The sequence below is a fragment of the Dipteris shenzhenensis genome, chromosome 10, assembly GCF_047967505.1.
Source record: "Dipteris shenzhenensis isolate YYH24624 ecotype China chromosome 10, Dip_SZ_1.0, whole genome shotgun sequence".
Lineage (NCBI taxonomy): Eukaryota > Viridiplantae > Streptophyta > Polypodiopsida > Gleicheniales > Dipteridaceae > Dipteris > Dipteris shenzhenensis.
Genome location: NC_141605.1, coordinates 57,387,949 through 57,408,181, shown reverse-complemented (window position 1 = coordinate 57,408,181; position 20,233 = coordinate 57,387,949). Strand labels below are relative to the sequence as shown.

Sequence of the window (20,233 nt, the reverse complement as noted above, 5' to 3'; positions counted from 1 at the left end):
AATAACCTTTCGGAAGACCAAAGGTCTATGAGAATATAGAGCAATACATAAAGAGAGAGAACTCTCTGAACTCATGGAGACGGTGAGGGCTCGTGGCACTATGATGACCAGGGAGGTGGATTCGTGAGTATCCTGGTGGATCAATGAAACCCTTTGCTGAAATTCGCAGGCAATGATCTCTGTAAAACTTGAGCTTCATAGGGAGCTCGCGGGGTGCCAATCAGGTCCTGAATGTGTGTAACTATAAAAGATCCTCACGCATGACCTAGTACACCTCGCGATATGTGAGAGGGATGGAGCGGGCCTCAACGTTGTACTAGAAGGGAGGTAATCTGTCTATGTGGAGCCCCAAGCTCTCAAACCATCTGCATGTACATTCACACCAACACCTCTAGTTACCCTTTGCCGGTAGTGCCATGGAGGATAAAGCCAACCAAGGAAGCCTACGCCCTGTGGTGCAAGACCTATACTGTCTAATGCAGTAGAGATATGCAATAGCTACGTTGAACTGTAGTGGGGGATGCTTCGAACTCAGCCAGGACTATAGGGACTAAAGGCTTTCTATGAATCATCCATGAAAGCATGAGAACCTAAACCCTCTCCACTCGAGCCCAATCTGTCTCTAATACATCTGGCCCCCAACAAGGGCTTCCATACATACTTGTTGGTTGGACCAAAGAGTCAAAGAGAAGAGTCTTGGCCCAAGGGTCCTAGAAATGACTGCCGCTCGAGTCTGGCCAATGCGGCATACTCCCTGCTCAGTCGGGCGTGTAAAGCTTGTCGCATCGTGAAGATCAAACCAGAGAAAAGGACCCCCAAGTATGTGTAGGATGCAACCACCTGTAACCGGCCTTAGATCACTAAGGGCAGTGTATCTGTCTCTACTATCTCACAAGGATGAAAATACAGCCAACTTAACTGATTGCCTTTGTTCACAAACAAAACTCAAAGCATAGAACTTCACTACACAGCATCATGTAACCATTCAAGACAAGGGAGGCTAGAATGCCCCTACTCAGAAACATAGAGAGTGACACCTGTTGGTGCCAATGCTTGGTGCCCCTTGCGGTATTTATTTAAACTGGTTAGCTCAAAGATACAAAGGGACTCCCTTGAAAAGCTCACCTGCAGGTGCAACCTAGTACAACAGCAACCCGTGGCTGTGCTAGTGACCAACTCCCAGTGCTATTACCCTGGTTCCTTTCAGCAGACATGCATAATCACAAGTAGACCAGTCTGACAGCATGCCAAGCAATGATGTCAGACATTTCCAAGCCATTACCGAGCCCAAGGCCAACCACTGCACCCTCAGGAAGAGAGTATCACAACCAGTGCCCCAATCCTCTCCCGGGCCAATGCCATGGCATCCAACCTAGTAGGAACTCAGTAGGAATGGCTGTAGCAAAGAGTGTAGAAAAAAGATGAGAATTCAGCCAACAGAAAGAGCCCGTTTCAGCCCGAAACAGCTCTAGTAGGATGAGAAGCCGGACAGCAAACTCTGGTAGGAAAGAGCTGCCTAGGAGTGTCTTCCAACACCAGAAAAGATCAAAGAGAAGTGCGTCCAGCAAGCTATAGCAGATCAGCCAAAGTAGATCCATCCGTATGGCAGTGTATCAACCAGCTGGAGTGTCATGATCACTCATCATAGAAGTCTCATGGCAGAAACACTGTCAGCATCAGTGCCTCGGGTGAAACCGCAGTGTCACCAAGCGACCTCTAGATATCCTGTGAGGTTGCTTGCACTGTGAGTGCGGAAGTGCTACCGCCCCCATGAGCATCCGGTAATGCTCCAGACATATGCTCTGCTGAACCGGCACGAGAGACCACCGCAGTAGGCTCGAGACCAAATGCCTCCAGATAGAGCTGTAAAATCTGAGGTGAATTTGCCAATTCACTCTCTTCCATCTAGATCGCATCGTTCGCAGGATAGTTCTTGCACTTCACACGATAGCGTCTGGCAACTCTACCATTAACTTTCTGTTCCTTATGTGCCACAATTTGCTCAGGAATCAAGACCTTATCTTGCTCATAAACTTCAGGTTGCTCTTCAACTGGCATATGGGTTGTGCCTCTACCCTTGGCATCAAAGCTGGATTATGCACAATCTTAGCAAAGCTCTGGGTGACCTGAGTCAAAACTTGCGACACAGAAGCCATCTGTGTTTGCATTACTGCCATAGCATTTGCCTGCACACTTGGGTCAACACCCAATGCAACTGTACCCACAGGATTTTGCATTTGTGGAGCTGGCTGCCCCAATGCATCAACTTGAACATTCTGCCCTTCATGGGCTGCATTTTGCACTCTTATTCCGGGGTGTGCTCCCCTTATCTGTGGCTTTGGGTCAGCAGACTCCGAGTCTGCATCATAACCAAGCCTGATATTATCCATATCCAAAAGCAATGGATGGCTGTACCAAAATCAGCAAAGGCTTTCTCTACTCAAGCTGCCCAGGGACTCCTCTGGATGATTTGATGAGGATCCCGGCAATGGAACCGCTATAACCGGCCTTAGATCATTAAGGGCAGTGTATCTGTCTCTACTATCTCACAAGGATGAAAATACAGCCAACTTAACTAATTGGCTTTGTTCACAAACAAAACTCAAAGCATAGAACTTCACTGCACAACATCATGTAACCATTCAAGACAAGGGAGGCTAGAATGCCCCTACTTAGAAACACAGAGAGTGACACCTGTTGGCCCCAACACTTGGCGCCCCTTGCAGTATTTATTTAAACTGGTTAGCTCAAAGATACGAAGAGGCTCCCTTCAAGAGCTCACCCGCAGGTGCAACCCAATACAACGCCAACCCGTGGCTGTGCTAGTGACCAACTCCCAGTGCTATTAGCTTGGTTCCTTTCAGCAGACATGCATAATCACAAGTAGACCAGTTTGACAGCATTCCAAGCAATACATTTCCCATTTCCAAGCCATTACCGAGCCCAAGGCCAACCACTGCACCCCCAGGAAGAGAGTATCACAACCAGTGCCCCATTCGAGCCAATGGTAGGGCATCCAACCTAGTAGGAACTCAGTAGGAATGGCTGTAGCAAAAAGTGTAGAAAGAAGATGAGAATTCAGCCAACAGAAAGAGCCTGTTTCAGCCCGAAACAGCTCTAGAAGAAGGATGAGAAGTGGACAGCAAACTCTGGTAGGAGAGAGCTGCTTAGGAGTGTCTTCCAACACCAAAAAAGATAAGAGAGAAGTGCATCCGGCAAGCTATAGCAGATCAGCCAAAATGCGTCCGCCAGAACAGAGTTCACAGCCCACAAACAGCTCCGTTTTCAGTGCGCCTTGCACCAGGCAGGAGCAAGAAGAGAGGCGCCCATGAATATGACTTCATATTTAGAAAAGAAGAACTTTTGTTGCAAAGAAAGTCGAAAACAGCTTCAAAAGTGGCCCAGAATGAAGGCGTCCAGGTCCTAGAAGCATGCCAGCAACAGAGGGCACCAAGGGGAGGAGAACTGTCGTGAAGAAAGCATGAAATTCCAGTTCAGCAAGCAAAGGCAGAGCTGCAGAAATCCGCCATGAAGAGAATGAGGCTGCTCTGGTAGGGGAGAAGTCTCAAATCAGCAAGGAAGGGAAAGAAAGGTCCAGGGACTTCCAGAGGTGACACAAGGCAAGCAGATAGGCCACCAGTAGACACCTAGGCAAAATGAGGCGTGGGATTTTTAAAGCCCCTAGGGGGTCAGATGGCACACCATGATCCTAGTGCAAAGGAACCAATGACCCTATTTTGAAGGTGTGAGGGAAAGAGTGAGGGAGTGGAACAAAGGAGACAGAGAGAGAGGGAGACACAAGAAGTTTGGGTGTGTAAAAGTGTTGAGCCACACCACAAACTCAAAGAGTTTTATTAGGATTAGGGATTCACCCTATGACTGTCTTAAGACAGTCATAGGTGTCATAACTTTAAAAGGGTGGCAATGTGCCGGGAGTGGAACAAAGGAGACAGAGAGAGAGGGAGACACAAGAAGTTTGGGTGTGTAAAAGTGTTGAGCCACACCACAAACTCAAAGAGTTTTATTAGGATTAGGGATTTACCCTATGACTGTCTTAAGACAGTCATAGGTGTCATAACTTTAAAAGGGTGGCAATGTGCCTTTACCCCAACAACCTCCCACCTAAAGGCCAATGTGCCTAAAGGGGAGAAAAAAAATAAAAAATTACAGCAATATACAGTTACTGTATACAAGACCATAAAATAAGAATGGTCTCATCCTAATCCCATGATGTGGCGACAATGTGCAAACTGCTCTGTAGGCAAGCTCTTAGTGAGCAAATCTGCAGGATTATCATCAGTATGCACCTTCACAAGCTCAAGTCGCTTGTCTTCCAGTACCTCCCTGATAAAATGGTATTTCACATCTATGTGCTTGGTCTTCTGATGAAAGACTGGATTCTTTGCCAACATGATAGCACTCTGACAATCACAATGCAAAACTGGTATATCTCCTGTAATGCCCAAATCTCCCACCAGCCGAGTAAGCCATATTGCTTCCTTGCAAGCCTCAGTGCCTGCAATATATTCAGCTTCAGTGGTTGACAGTGCAATGCATTTCTGCAACCGAGACACCCATGATATAGCACCTCCTGCAAATGTGAAAATATAACCGGTAGTAGACTTCCGGTTATCTGCATTGCCTGCATAGTCTGAATCTGTAAAACCATGCACCAATGCATCCTGCCTACCATAGCATATGCACAAGTCTTTGGTACCCTTGAGATACCTCAAGACGCCTTTCACTGCTTCCCAGTGCCGCTTGCCTGGATTTGCCATATACCTGCTGATGACTCCCACCGCAAAAGCAATATCCGGACGAGTGGCAACCATGGCGTACATCAAAGAACCAACTGCAGATGCATACGGAACCTTGGCCATTTCAGCCTTATCATCATCTGAACTGGGGCTGTCCTTACTGCTGAGTTTTAAATGTGGAGGCAACGGGGTACTAATAGACTTCCCCCCCTCCATTTTAAACCTCTGCAGTACTTTGTCAATGTACTCCTTCTGTGACAGAAACAAAAGTCCCTTGGACCTGTCACGAATAATCCGCATACCAAGAATATGGTTTGCATCACCCAAGTCTTTCATGTCAAAAGACTTATGCAGTTGCTTCTTCAAAGCACTAATCTCCTGCTGAGATTTGCTGGCAATCAGCATGTCATCCACATACAGAATGAGTAGCATCAAACTGCCATCCTTTGCCCGTTTGGTGTACAAGCAGTGATCGGTCTCACACCTATGATATCCTTGGGACTGCATGAAGGCATCAAACTTCTTGTACCATTCTCTTGGCGCCTGCTTGAGTCCATACAAGCTCCTCTTGAGCTTACACACAAGCTGCTCTTTCCCTTTAACAGCATATCCCTCTGGCTGACTCATGTAGATCTCATCATGGAGATCTCCGTGAAGAAAAGCAGTCTTCACATCCATCTGACATAAATCCATGTCCTCATGAGCAACAAGAGCTAACACTGCTCTCAAAGTAGTCATTTTGACTACAGGGGAAAAGATCTCATCAAAGTCAATGCCCTTCTCTTGCTTAAATCCCTTGGCAACCAATCTGGCCTTATACCTCGATAAAGCATTTGAATCCACTTTGACTTTGTAAACCCACTTGCATGGCAAAACCTTTCTGCCTGCAGGTAGCTGCACCAAGTCCCATGTATCATTTTGAAGTAGGGAGTCCATTTCTGACTGCATGGCTTTCTCCCACTTCCTTTTCTCTCTTCTTCCCATAGCTTCCTTGAAGCTGGAAGGCTCACCACAATCTGTCAGCATGATAAAATCAGCCACATTATTGGCTCCTGGAACAAACCTATCAGGAGGCCGTTGTACACGGGTGCTCCTCCTAACAAAATGTTCCGGATTAGGCTGCTGTCTAGCCTGTTCGTCATGCATGACGGGTGGCTGTACCACCATATTTGGTTGTTCTACAGCGCCATTTGCTGGCATATCCAGAGGTGCATCATTGGCAAAATTGTCTGGCTGATTTTCAGCCTGTATACCCTCTTGAACAGGGTTATCTACAGCAGCCTGCTGCTGCATATTAATGGGCATTCTTTGCTGTCCGACATCATCATAAACAACCCTCATGTATTCCATAGGTTGCACGGGTTCTTTGTGTACACAATCCTCTTTAAAGATGACGTCATTGCTGCGTATAATCTTCCATTTGACGGGATCCCATAACCTGTACCCCATTTCACCTTTGTCACCGTAACCCATGAAGATGCATATGAAAGACTTTGGCTCCAGTTTGGTGCGCAGTTCTTTGCGTATATGAGCAAAGCACTCGCAGCCAAACACACGTAAGTGCTTATATGAAGGTGGCTTGCCAGACCACACCTCCTCTGGCACTTTCAACTCCAAAGCCTTAAGGGTACTGCTGTAAGTCTTCATCAGACTGCCAAGTAGCATCGGAGTCGTCCAGATCTCGCCAAAGAACAAGGAATTCCGTGATAAGTCGATGTCGAGTCTCTCACTGTCGATGGTCCAGAATACGCTCAGGAATAAGGAGAACATAATCGTCTTCGATTTCTGGGACATAATCACCTGCAGGAGGAACTGCTTCATCGCCTGGAATGTACGTCTTTAGCCAAGAAATATGAAATGTTGGATGGATTTTACCCCATGATGGTGGTAATTCCAATTTGTAACTTAAAGGTGAATTTTTCTTGACCATCCGGAAAGGTCCATAGTATCTTGGTCGCAACTTAGGAAACACCAACTTAACCATCTTATAGCGATGTGGGGCTACAAATAATAGCACCATGTCACCAGTGTCAAATTCCAGGTGACGTCTATGTTTGTTGGCAGACCGTTGATACCGCTCTTGCACTTTTCGCATATGATCCCTGACTTGCAGTAGAATGTCTTGCATTTCTTGAACCAGTTGATCAGCTAGGGCCACTCGATGTTGAAGTACAAAATTCGTTGGTACAATCGGAGTGTGTCCATAAGCTGCTTGGAATGGAGTCATGATGATGGCGCTATGGAAAGAGTTATTATAAGCAAACTCAAGGAGTGGTAGATACTCTTCCCAGGCTGCGAGGCGTGACTGAATATAATGTCGAAGCATTTCTTCCAGAACTTGGTTGACTCTTTCAGTCTGGCCATCTGATTCTGGGTGGTAGGCTGAACTGAACAGTAGATTTGTACCCAAAGATTCGAACAGGGAAATCCAAAAGTGAATGGTAAACTTAGGATCTCTGTCGGATATGATATTCTTGGGCAATCCATGGTGTCGGAAGATGTGTTGTATGAAAAGTTTGGCTATGTCCGGAGCCTGTGCACTGCTTTTGCAAGCAACAAAGTGTGCCATTTTGGACAATCGATCAACAATTACCATAATCTGAGTGTTACCTCGGGAGGATCGTGGTAGTGTTGTAATGAAATCCATGGAAATACTTTCCCACCTTTCAGTTGGAATTGGAAGAGGCTGAAATTGGAAGTCGTCGGCTTGCTTTCATTTGTTGACAAGATAAGCAAGATGTAACCATTTTGATGACGTCGCTTTTCATCTGAGGCCAGTAGTATGTTGCACTGAGTAACCGATAAGTCTTGTTGATGCCTGGATGGCCATCATAAGGAACTACATGATGCTCTTTTAACAAAAGACGTCGAACATCCTTGTCATGTGGTACACAAACGCGATCTTGATAATACAGAAGGTCGTCCGTATAAGAATAGGAAGAGAAAATCTTTTGTTCGGAAGTCGAAGGTTGATCTTTTGAAAGAACCTGTACTGCTGTGCCGAAGTCTTTATCATTGAAATACTTTCCTTTGAATGAATTCGGAACATCCACAGATAATGTAGAGATTACCATAGCTGATGCTCGAGGTAACCTACTGAGAGCATCTACAACTACATTGCGTAGTCCTGGAATGTACTCAATGGTCATGTGAAAGTTGGCCAGAAACTCAACCCAGCGTGCTTGTCGAGCGTTCATGACTGGCTGAGTAAAAATATACTTTAAAGAGTGATGGTCTGTTTTGACTACAGAGTCGGCTCCCATGAGATAATGTTTCCAAGAGCGATAAGCATGTACAACGGCAAGAAACTCCTTATCATAAACCGGGTATCGGGTTTGGATATCAAAATGTTTATGGCTGTCAAAAGCAATAACTCTGCCTTCTTGCATCAAGACTGCTCCTGTAGCGATGTCGGAAGCATCGGTCATGACCTCAAACGGAAGGTTTGGGTCAGCAATAGCCATAACTGGTGTGGTAGTGAGTGCTTGCTTGAGTTGTTGGAAACTATACTCTGTTTTGGGAAGCCACTGAAAAATTGCTATGCTTTTCAATAACTCGGACATAGGAGCTGCGATTTCGGAAAACTGATAGACCTTTGTGTGGTAGAAGTTTGCCAATCCGAGAAAAGAGCGGACATCATGAACATTCTTAGGAGTAGGCCAGTTTCGGATTACCTCGATCTTCTTGGGATCCACAAAGATGCATTGAGCGGAAATAACATGTCCCAAATATTCGAGTTGGGTCTTGAAGAACTCACTCTTCTCAATGTTGATGTAGAGAGAATTTGCACGGAGAACTTCAAAAACTTGGTGAAGATGTTGTTTGTGCTCATGTAGGGATCTGCTGAAAACGAGGATGTCATCGAGGTAAATGATGACGAACTTATCGAGGAAAGGCCTGAAGATGTCATTCATTAATGTCATGAATGTGGCCGGGGCATTGTTTAACCCAAAAGGCATGACCAAACATTCATAGTGTCCATACTTTGTTCGAAAAGCTATCTTGTACTCATCGCCTTCTCGTATGTGAATTTGATGATAACCTGAACGAAGATCAATCTTTGAGAAGTGTGTTGCATGTAGAAGTTGATCGAAGAGGTCATCAATGCGAGGCAATGGATACTTGTTTTTGATAGTGAGCTTGTTGAGGGCTCGGTAGTCGATGCAGAGGCGCATTGACTTGTTCTTTTTTTCCACAAGTAGTACAGGAGATCCAAAAGGGCTGCGACTGGGCTGAATGTGACCTTTGTCGAGTAGCTCGGTGACCTGTCTTTAGATTTCTTCATTTTGAGTGTAAGAAACCCGATAAGGAGGTTTCGACGGTGGATTACTGCCTGGAATAAGTTCGATTGGGTGATCCACTGGTCGTCGAGGTGATAACTGCTTTGGCAATTCCTGTGAAACTAGGTAAGGCTAGAAAAAAGGTTGGTTGAGGTATTCAGGAGGATCCTTTGTTGGTGTCTCCTCGACTGCCGTAACCAACAGAAGTGAAGTCTTTACTTGACGTTTATGAACCCACTTCTTTACTTGTAGGGCAGAGGCAACTGGGGTTGAAGGAGAGTCCCTAGAACCAGTTAGCTCAATAAGTTTTCCCTAGTGGACAAACTGGATAGTATGGCTGCGAAAACTGATTGATGGATCATAGTCGTAGAGCCACTGTTGTCCGAGTATGACATCGTACCGAGAAAGAGGCATGATGTCGAAGTTCAACTTGTCCGTATAATGTTGGATGCGAAAAGACAAGTTTTTGATCCTGGTGTTGCACAAGAAAGTCGTTCCTTTTGCGAGTTCAATCTGATAGTCCATGAGACTAGGACTGGTGGTTAACCGAAGTTTATCGACCACAGAACTGGCTAGGAAATTATGAGAGCAACCACTGTCAATGAGGATAGTGACCGTTATTCCACGAATCGATCCTTGAACACAAAGTACTTGAGTGGCCAGGGAAGGTTCGGGGTTACTGGCAAGGCTCAGGTGGATGGTATTCGCCATTCGAACAGCTTTGCCTTTCTTGTCTTGTGCTGGGGTAGCATCTTCTCTTTGGGAAGTACTAGGTTCCATATTGGAATTTTGCTTTGGTCGCTTGGGACAATCGAACCATCTATGGTCGCCTGTACAGATGGTACAAAGTCCTTTTGTGCTGGAGCTGTTCTTCTTGTCAGTGGCCGCACCTTCATGTTGGGGATGTCGGTAATGACTTTGTGAAGAAGAAGAAGAAGAAGCGCGATCCTTGAAGGAGTGCTTCTGTTGGAATCCAGCAAATGATTTCTGAGGCTTCTGGGGATCTTGAGACTATCGCTGACCTTGATTACCGAAGTTTTTTTGAAACCTGGTGTTATCTTGAGGGCGAGCACCTTTGGCCATAGGAGAGTTCTGTGTGCGATTAGCACTCTGCTTCCCTGTGTTTTGGAAATCTGTAATGCGCTCTACGTAAGCAATAGCGCCATCTGTGGTGGTGATGTTTGCTTTAAGGACATCAATGCGTAACGAGGGATTTAGGCCTGAGATGAAAGCATAAAGGCGATCATTCTCAGTTAAACCATCAATCTCCAGCACCAATGTGGTGAACTGAGAGATGTAGGAAGACAGGGAACCCGTTTGCTCCAACTGTCGGAGTTTTGAACGTGCTTGGAAGTCTGCATTGGCAGGTATAAACTGCTTACGGAGCACGTGTTCAAAACGTTCCCATGTTAACACACTTTTGCCGTCCTTTAAGCGTCTTTGCCAACCATAGAAAAGCTGTATCCTTGAGGAGGGATGCTGCCAAGGCGATCTTTTTGCCTTCAGTGAGGTCAACAGTGTCAAAAATACATGCGCATTTTTGCGAGCCATTGGTCAACTGTTCGGCGATTGCGTTGACCAGAGTAGGCTTCCAGAAGTTTGATGTCAAGTCTTTTAGTTTTGGAAGCTTGAAGTAAACGGTAGAGGGCACGTAGTTCAGTGTTTTCTACCTCTGGTGGGAATGAATCTGCATAGTCGTCTGGTTGCGTCACGTCATCCTCTATATGTGTGGTACTTCGAGAATCTTGAAGTTGTTGAACTTTCTGGACCAAGTCAGAGATGCTGTCCTGAAGCTGGGATATTTGAAGTTGCAATAGTGATTCGCCTTATACGTTGACTTCAGGGGTCTTTTTTGGACTTGATTCTTTGATTTCTGGAGAGGCTTCACGCGAGCGTTGCGACATATCGGAGATCCCTGTGAGAAAAGCGCGAACTTGCGCTCTAGTTTGTACCATTCCTGGAAGAGGATTCGGGCTGCTCCCTGAGGTTGCTCATGTTGGAGGGGGCAGGCGAGGCAGGATGGAACCACCCGTGGAAATCTGGTAAAAGAGGTCCTGTCTGAGGTAACACTGGTGATGCCGAAAGTGGTGTTACTGCTCGAGAGAGAACAGGAGTAGGTAGCAGAGTCCACGGATCGGAGAAGGGATAAGGAGCTGCTGTCGGATATGGAGGATATCTAGGAGAAGGAGTGCCTTCAGAGTGTAAATACTGACTTGGAGAAGGTACAACCTGTAGAGGAGGATATCTCGGAGTTGAAGGAGGTGGAGAGTACCCTGGAGATGCCGAAGGTGAGGGGTAAAATTCTCTCCAAAGATGGACAGCAAACTCTTGAGGAAAATCGGGTTCAGGATATCTTCGTGTCTCGTGGAACACAACCTGTACTGTGCTGAGGAAGTAATGTAACTGAGGTGTCTCACGCAGAAGATAGAGGATGTGGTCCAAATCACTAGGAGGGCACGTGACACAGAGGACCCAAGATGCAAAAGCTCCGAAATGGGCTGGCTATGCAATTTGAACACGATATTGTGTGGTAGCTGATGCCTGAGGTGTCCTTGAAATGCCGGGTGAATTACCAGGGGTTTCCATGCTTTAAGGTGGATTCTTTCATTTGCTGTAATTTGTTAAAGGGAAGAGAATCTTGAAAAGCAGATTGGAAAGACTCCACCTGGCAATAATTTAATCTGCCAAATTGTTGCGTAGAAGAAGGCTGCAAATCGCTCTCGAGGCTGGTCTGGTCCGGGCTATTGACAGGATGTCTTCATCGCGCGAGGAGCTGCAACTGGTGCTGATTTGGCAGGACAAAGATGGCGAAACAAGGGGGGGGCTGCAGGCTGTCAATGGCGAAGCACATGGCAGTTCCCAGGGCTCGACTGCGCAGGAAAAGGCAGGGCTTTGGCTGGCAAGGACTGCGCAGGAGGGGGGGGCTGTGTGCTGGAGTGGCCAATGATTTCGCGGGGGGGGGGGGGGGGGCAAAGATGGCGAGGCTGATGAATGCGCAGGGGCTGGCGTGCTGGAGAGGCGAGGCTCCGCAAGGGGCTGACGTGCAGTATGGCGCAGGGTTGCGGGCAGTACGGTGCAGGGCTGCGGGCAATACAGCGAAGGGCTGGCGAGCAGTACGACGCAGGGCTGACGTCACGCGGATTGGCCTCTGACGTCACGCGGCCTAGTCGAGCTCGGTCGTCGGGGGCGGCGGGTGGCCCTGTGGATGAGGGCAACGGTCCCCCGGTGGGGCGGGCAGAGAGCAAAGACGAGATGTCATGGACCCGGATGTGTGAGTTTGTCCGCTGGCGCAGCTGTCGTGGCTCTGGCTCTCGCTCATGTCCGCGTCGTCGGCTAGACTGAGGAGAGGTATCCTGTGACTGGAAGAAATCAGTGATGGGCCGCTGGGTGTCCTCACGTTGTGTGTGCTGCGCGTGTCGCCATGCTCGGAGAGGTATCTTAGTGGCGAGTCATCTCATGTAAGAAAGCGGCTAGGCATCGCTGATCCGAGAACTGTAGCATGTGTGGGAGGGGGCCGAATCTGTCGCGGAAGAGGCAGTGGTACCGGCCTCGAATGGCATAATAGATAGGACATCTAAAAGCAAAGTGCTCCTCCGACTCGATCCCCTGCAAGTCGCAAAGTGGGCAAAGACGGCCCTCTCGTGGGATACCCTCTACACGTCGGCTCTCAATCCGTAATCAGTGTGACGAAACCCTAAACTGACTGAGGGAGATTCGGAGCGCATGTGGTAGATGAAGCTGTGTATAACCTGGAGGTGTGATGAAGCCCTCCTGTGAGATCTGGAGGCAGTGTCGGCGGTAGAAGTCGAGCTTCACAGGAAGCTCGGGGTGAAGAAACCCTGTCCGCCAGGTGTGGAGCTAGAGCAAATCCGCTCGGATGAGCCGGTTGACCTCCTGGTCAGTGGGAGAGAGGGGAGATGGTGGAGCGTCGAGATTGTACTGAAAAGGAGGCAACCGGTCTAAGTCGAGGCCCAGTCGGGTGAACCAACTGGAAAGATGACTATACCAGCATCGCTGGTCCCCATCAACGGATAAGGCCATAGAGGAGGATAGGGCTAGCCAAGGTAGGCGGAGGCGACCGTCGGAGGAGGAGCTGAAATCCCTGACTCTGTGTAGATACGTGATAGCCTGGAAAGCCGCATCGAGCTATAGGGGTGAGGAGCCGAACTCTGCTAGAATGATCTGGTGTGGTATCGATGGTTTGCTGCGGATCATCCGAGCAAACATCAGTATCTGTAGGCGCTCGACTCGAGCCCACTCTGTGTCTGAAAGGTCGGCTCCCCACCACGGGCTACCGTACATGCCTGCTGGGCGGACCAAAGAATCAAAAAGGAGAGACTTGGTCCGCGGGTCCTGGAAGTGGGAGTGGTAGCACTGTCGCTCCAGCCTGGCAAGAGCAGCATAGCCCCGGCTGATCCTGGCCTGCATGGCCGAGGGCATCGTGAAGATCGGGCCTGAGAAGACAGCGCCCAAGTACGTGGTACTATGGTGGTAGTGCTCCAAGTAGGTGGGAAGCCATGGCATACTGCATGGTTGAACAGCTGCACTAGAACCGGAGTCAAGACCTCCTGCCCATGTGCGAAGTGTGAAGTGCATAGTCCCTCATGAACTGGTGATCTCCGGTTATGAAGCCAGAGAAGGGCAGCCCGCAGTAAACAAGTAATGCGTAGTGGGCCTGGGCATAGATGACATATCAAGTGGCATCTAACTTGGGACATCGTAGAGGGAGCATGCATAAGTGTGCCAAACAACTAGATTTGTGATGGGCATGGGTGGCTTCCCCTCCTATAAACGACCCCAACCAATAGTAGGATCCCCCCAAGGAAAGGATCCGATCACGTCATCCACCCTGTGTATGAGGAAAGCCCGCTCCTTACACTGTGTCACTCGGCGTGAGATCCGTTGTGCCTCTGGTGAAGTCGAATGTCCCAATGCTCACTCACATGTGAGGTGAGCTCTCATCTCTCTGCACTCGTCATCAAACCAAGGGTTTTGGGGCATCTTCCTCTTTGGGACACATGCAGATCGAGACATCCTAAGCATGTCCTCAAAATTATTCATCCCATGTACAAAAGCATACTGAGATCTATTTACCAAAGAAAGCAGCAGAGATTTAAGATGGCTTTGCAGGCATTTGAAAGAGTTATCAGCCTCTAAACCATTGACCTTCAAGAGTTGGGGCCATTTTCCTTGTTCCACAACACACACAAAGCCTGCTGTCCTGCCATGCTTCAATGATCGTTGACAACAGATCACATTTCAGCAAGGGCCAATAATACATATAATATTTCAGTGGGAGACCATCCAACCCAAAGCTCTACCTCTTGCCAGATAAGATAAAGCTCATTGGCTGACAATGGATGGCCCAGCAATAAGTCTTGCTCTGAGTGCAAGCCATCGCTATCACTCCAAAGCCCTGCACCACTGCATTGGATCAATTCTCCATTTGCACATCCTCAATCAACATCTGCCTCTCCATAAGGATAATACAAAGTCTATGGGCAAGACAGAGCACCTAATCTCAGCAATGTGGTGTAATAAGCTCAATTCCTTCAATGAGAAAAAATAATATCAAACTGGTTAGTAAAGGGCCACATAGCCTGCTGCTAAGAAAGTCAACCCTTTTCTCTAGCACATAGGTAAGGATTTGATATTATATACTACACCTTGATGGCAGCCAGATACAAAAAAAAAAAGGGTCCAAAAGAGAGAAGTTCTGTTAAGTATGATCAAAATACACAATTCCAAGATAAACTCCTGTGAGAATCTCATACAAAATCATGCAGAGGTTGTCACAACCAAGCCGGAGAGTGGAAATGCCACAAAATCCCTATGGCAGTGTATGGTGGGAGAAAAAAGTGTTGTTCCAATCTCTCATAAAAGATGCTCCCCTACCCATAGCAACACATAAGGAGAACTGTATTCTGCCCCAAGTGGCCACAAGGGTGCGAAGAATGTCTTGCCAAATATTACAAAGAGACGAGAGGAAAAAGTCTGAATCCCATTTGTAGCATTTGCACATCTGGATCGCCATATCTGCCACACAACGAGACTGGCAATGATCTCCTAGGCAGAATCTATGGATTGAGAATGAAGCCTGAACATAGTAACTGGTATTGCATTCAGTGTGGTAATATGAGGGACTCTCTTTGGATCAATAAAGCCCCGTTCAAAAAGGCCCCTTGTAAAACACATGAGGTCTCGATATGTGAGCCAAGCTGTAGATCCCCAAGTGATGTTGCAAGTATCTCTCCTCATCCTGAGGTCAAGTGTGCAATGCCCTGCCGCATTCTCAAGGCCTCTCTAAAATCCCAAATGCAATGCTTAATGGATGATTCGAAACATTTGTTGATCTACCTTGTGTCAAAACCATTATTTCACAAGGAAATTACTATAATCAAACTCGTGAGATCAGAAAATTAGAAAACAAATTGGGCTCTGTCTGGAACTGGCCTCAACTATAGCTAGTTAATTGCAACGTCAATATAAGAGACACTCGTATCTACTTGCTTCCAACTTAAAATTTTGAAAGGGATGGAACACGAAACCCAATAAGTTGGAACTCTTTATGTACAAATGCCCTTCCTTCACCACATTTCTCATACCGGAACGCATTCCATAATACATTACATTAGAACATGAACTCTTGCCAGAACTCTGATATCGCACCTACCCACTAGGATCATTGTCAAGAACAAAGTTCACACCACCATTGCAAAGATTACAAACCCCTGTTATCATGTCAACAACAAATAGAAACAAGTAAGTAGTTAAAATATCAAACTATGATAATTAAATTTGTTTCTGTCGAAATCCTTCTATGAAGTGTAAAAATGCTAGATGTGATTCGTAGCTAGAGATGTGGAAACACAATCTATTTAAATCCAACAGAGTGGAAAAAATGGCAATGCCAAACAATAAAAGCCTCTTCAATATATTTCAGTCTATTTCCCATGTAAACTTCACTATTGGACCTTAGACACATGAGGAAGCACACATCACTGAGGGATGGAAGGACATTGACAACAAGTGAGTAGATGAGATGACTAGTAAAATATTCACGCCCTGGTCGGCTACCAAGGGATTGTTACAAGTACAAGAATCGGAATCCAGCAATTACTTTCTCTTGTTATTCAGCTTTGCTCCATGAAATTTTCATGTTTCTGTATTTAAGGTCTTTTGAGTTTCCCGTTTCTTTTATGGTTCTTTTGGGTTGCCTTTTAGTCATTCTAATCTTTATTATATGATGCAGAGTTGCGGCAAATGGATGTATGTGGTGCATTCTTGAATAATGTAAAATATGTATGAATGTGTATACTGTTGGGATTTTAGGGGTCAAGTCCGTACTTGTGAGCCCCCAAATGAAGAGGACATGGGGAGGAAGACCAGCAGAAAGAGAAGGCTATCAGAGAGTCCACGTGGGCAGATCTGAGTAGACTGCAAGGACTGGTGCAGGGACCCGTGACAGGACTGGAGCAGGGCAGCAGCAGGGCATGTGGCTGCATGAAAGGGCTGGCTCCCAAGCAGCATAGGGGCCCTGGAAGAGGGCTGAGATTCAGGCAACAGCAGGCCCTGCAAGGGCAACACATAGGGCACCCAGCAACTGCTGCCAGGGCCACTATAAATGCAGTGGCAGAAGGGACTGCCAGTCAGAAGCAGGTCGGGCCAGTCACAGACTGGACCCGCAGTCTATGGATCAGCTAGTCAGGTCAACGCAGCACACTGGTCAGCCAGATCTGGAAGGCATTGTTCCTTATAAATAGGACCTTATTGTTGGGGGTCTGATCATTCTTTGGTGCCTTAGATTTGGGCTGCAGTTCCAGCAGCATTGGGCCCTGGAAGAGGGCTGAGGTTCAGGCAGCAGCAGGCCCTGCAAGGGCAGCACATAGGGCAGCCACTGCTGCCAGGGACATATATAGGCCCTGCAGGTGGTGGCAGAAGAGTCTGCCAGTCGGCAGTCTGCAGCAGCAGGTCGGGCCACTCAACATCTGCCATGTGGCAGGCTGGTCAGCGACTGCAGGTCGAGTATCACAGATTGGGCCAGCCCAGTCTGCGGATGTGCTTGTCGGGCCAGTTCACCAGATTGGTCGGCTAGGTTTGGAGGGTATTGTGCCCTATAAACCATTGTTGGGGACCCAATCATTCTTTGGTTCCTCAGATTTGGGCTCCAGTTCCAGCAGCAGGGAGGTCCAGGGATTCACTCAAAGCCTCACATTTTGGCTGCATACCAAAGCAGCAAGGAGGCTAGGAGTCAGACTGATCTTGCGCATCATAAAAATAGCATTTGTGTGCTAAACGTCCATCAATAAAGCATCCCACAAGGCAATCTGGGCCTATCAACGCATCCAACAAGGATTGCAATGCATCCAAATGGCTTGTAAAGCATCCACTGCAACCCAATACAAACCACAAATGAGTGCACACGGCTCAGATTGCAACCAGAGTGATCTACATAAGGTATGTTCCAAAAATCACGGCTCCACGGCAATGACCGCTATACTGAAAATAGGACTTGAGATGCCTCAAAACATGGGCATCACTGCATAACTGGACTCAGCAAAAAAATCTGCAAATATCTCTCTTCTGCTGGAACTCCAAAATCCCAATCGATGAATGAGAAACGGGAAGTCAACCCTTGCAATTGACTTGTAATCAAAAAATCAAAGGTTTGAACCTTTGAATGGATATTTTGACAAAGAAACAAACGATTCGGCGCGTTAGAGAGACGGAACTTCTCCAAATTTTCACGAAATCGCTCAAGAGTTGACAAGTAGGAGTTTTTGGGCCTCTGGAACGCAATGGAACAAACGGTTTTGGAAACCATGGTCCCAATCATCGGGTCTAACACACGGCATTCAAAGCAACAAGGAGGTCAAGGAGAGGTTAAACAGTTCTCACTATTGGCTGCATCTAGAGCAGCAAGGAGACCTGTTTGGGCAGCATCTACTAATCCCACTAAAGCTGCATCGAAGCACAAGGATGTGCCAGCAAGAGGTAGGAGAACAGTTATGAGGTGCCAGGGGTCCACATCAAGGCAGCACCATATCTGCTAGATGGTGACACACTATGCACACCTTTGTATGAGATTTTGTCCATGTATTGGAGCAATCTATTTTACTGTTTCTACTCTACTGTGCATGGTTCAATAATTGTGTCAGTCTCTATCTCTATCTACATTCACTTGTGTACACAAAAGGAAAGAAGTGAGATTTGAATTAAGCACTGCGTGTTTTCTGCGCTACATTTCTACACAATCTTTTGAAGGGAGTGTTGGTGATAGCAAACAAACTCCATCTTTGTTTTGTAACATGGTATCAGAGCCCTAAGGAAGAACTACAAGTGCACGGAGCTTAGAGGTGGGAACCTCTTGGAAGGAGATCTCAGTTCAAGTCCTTGGAAATCAACCTCTGTGTCTGAAGCACAGGTACATTGCCAAAAGGGAGGTGACCAAGATTCAGATTTGTGCCTTAGTGTGGGATAGCTTGTTGTTGTGTCCATTGCATCTGTTTATTCTAGGAACTTCAATTCAATGGCAACACATGGGTTGATTCCAAACTTTGGAGAAGCTAGATGGGGATAGCTGGAAGGTGAAGCTGCGGAGCCACTTGGCAGCAAGGAAGTTGTGGAAGGTAATGACAAGAGAAGATCCAAAGCCCAAAGACATCAAAGATGCGACAGGAAATCTCTAGAATCACTTGTTCACCATGAGGATGGAGGAGGGTGACACCGTGGGGACTACCTAGCGAAAGTGAAGGTATATTGAGAGATCCACTTGGAGCTGTTGGTCATAAGGTAGAGAGCCTATTGTCCAGCTGGACCCCCTCAAAAGTGCGTTAGGTCCTGACTACGTATACCCATGTCTCCCATAGACTTGAACAAAAGCGGACGTCATTCTTGGAAAGCTGTAAAATCATTTTAAAGTATTTTGCCTTCCATAGAAGGTATATTCGCTTCTATGCCGACCAATATAACTAAGCCTTATAAAATCAAATATGTCGTTGTGCAAGCCGCATTCCATTCCATAGGAGGAGAATTTTGCTGAAAATAAGCTATTTAAGAACGGTGGAGCATCTTTCACTATACACTGATATATCCGGAACATCGTGTGCTGTTCATGGTTTGTGCATGAGGGGAAACCATGGACGAAATAAACAGGGTTCTTACCATCGAATAGAATTATTGGACGAGAATCTACGAGAAAGTAAGAATCGGCTCGATCAATCGAGTCGGAAGAGCGATACGTCGAACTTAAGGCGTAAAAGTTACGGTTCTTTGTGGGACGTTGGGAGGCGATGAGGCAGGATGGGCGCGAAGGTGAAAGGGCAGCAAAACCAAGAGGAGTAGAGCAAAAACGCGAGGCCAACACAGACGAATTGGGCATCGCCATGGCCATAGCTGCCTGCGCAAATGCTCATCACCCGTCACCAACCAACGCTTCCAAGTTCGTAAATCAGCCACGTGTCACTCCACAGCCCTCTAAGAATGAGCTTAGGCAGGCCACGATTGATGTATCCTTTTGTAGAGTGGCGTTTGACAGCGTGTTTATTAGGATCACTGGTGCATGGCTTGAAGATCTATTAACTCTCGGACCCCTTCCTCCCAAATCTAGAGAACAAGTAGGCATTGTGTCTTCTTCATCATCACAACGCCATAGAGACCATAGCCATCTCCTTTGCCTTCTTCCCGCTTTGCTGGAGCTTCAAGAATCATCTCCTTTGCCTTCTTCCTTGCCTACAACACCCTCTCTTTATCTCCCTCTTTGCTAGAGCTTCCATAGCCATCTCCTTTGCCTGCTTCCCTACTTGCAACACCTCGGAGCCTCCCTGCCTCCCTGTCAATCTCCAAGCTCTCTTCCTTCTCCTACCATTACGGAAAGCTCGTAGGCTTGCTAGAAGCATCCTTCTCAAGCTCCTCTCCCACCTCCTCCCCCTACTGGTCTCACTCCTAATGCCTAGGATTTTGACGCAGAAGCAACACTTGAAGAGAAGCGAGGAGAGAGAGGCCATTCCTACAGAACATTGTCTCCGGTTGGCTGCACTTTCCCCATGGGAGAAATATTCCTGACAATAGCAACTATTGGGTTGATCGATCTTTTATAGCCATTTGGACGATAATGAGACGGGTTTCTAATTGTACAATGTGCATTGCTAAGTTGTATGTTGATGAAAACTTGGAAAGTTGCTGGATCTATTTCTC

At 47.0% G+C, this 20,233-nt stretch overlaps 1 protein-coding gene across 3 annotated transcripts in view; it reads right to left on the bottom strand.

The window, feature by feature from the left end:
- LOC147898016 (Putative thiol-disulfide oxidoreductase DCC) overlaps window positions 1–19,501 on the bottom strand; it is a 44,790-nt gene extending 25,289 nt beyond the window's left edge. For 2 of the 3 annotated variants that reach the window (XM_087380771.1, XM_087380769.1), the window contains exons 1-2: window positions 19,202–19,501; window positions 15,711–15,768 (exon numbers count right to left, since the gene is read on the bottom strand). In XM_087380771.1, coding sequence (XP_087236897.1) covers window positions 15,711–15,768; window positions 19,202–19,430 — 287 coding nt within the window. In that variant the 5' untranslated portion in view covers window positions 19,431–19,501. The remainder of the gene's footprint in view (window positions 1–15,710; window positions 15,769–19,201) is intronic. The other variant, XM_087380768.1, reaches the window with a different exon arrangement.
- Window positions 19,502–20,233: the final 732 nt, after the last annotated feature.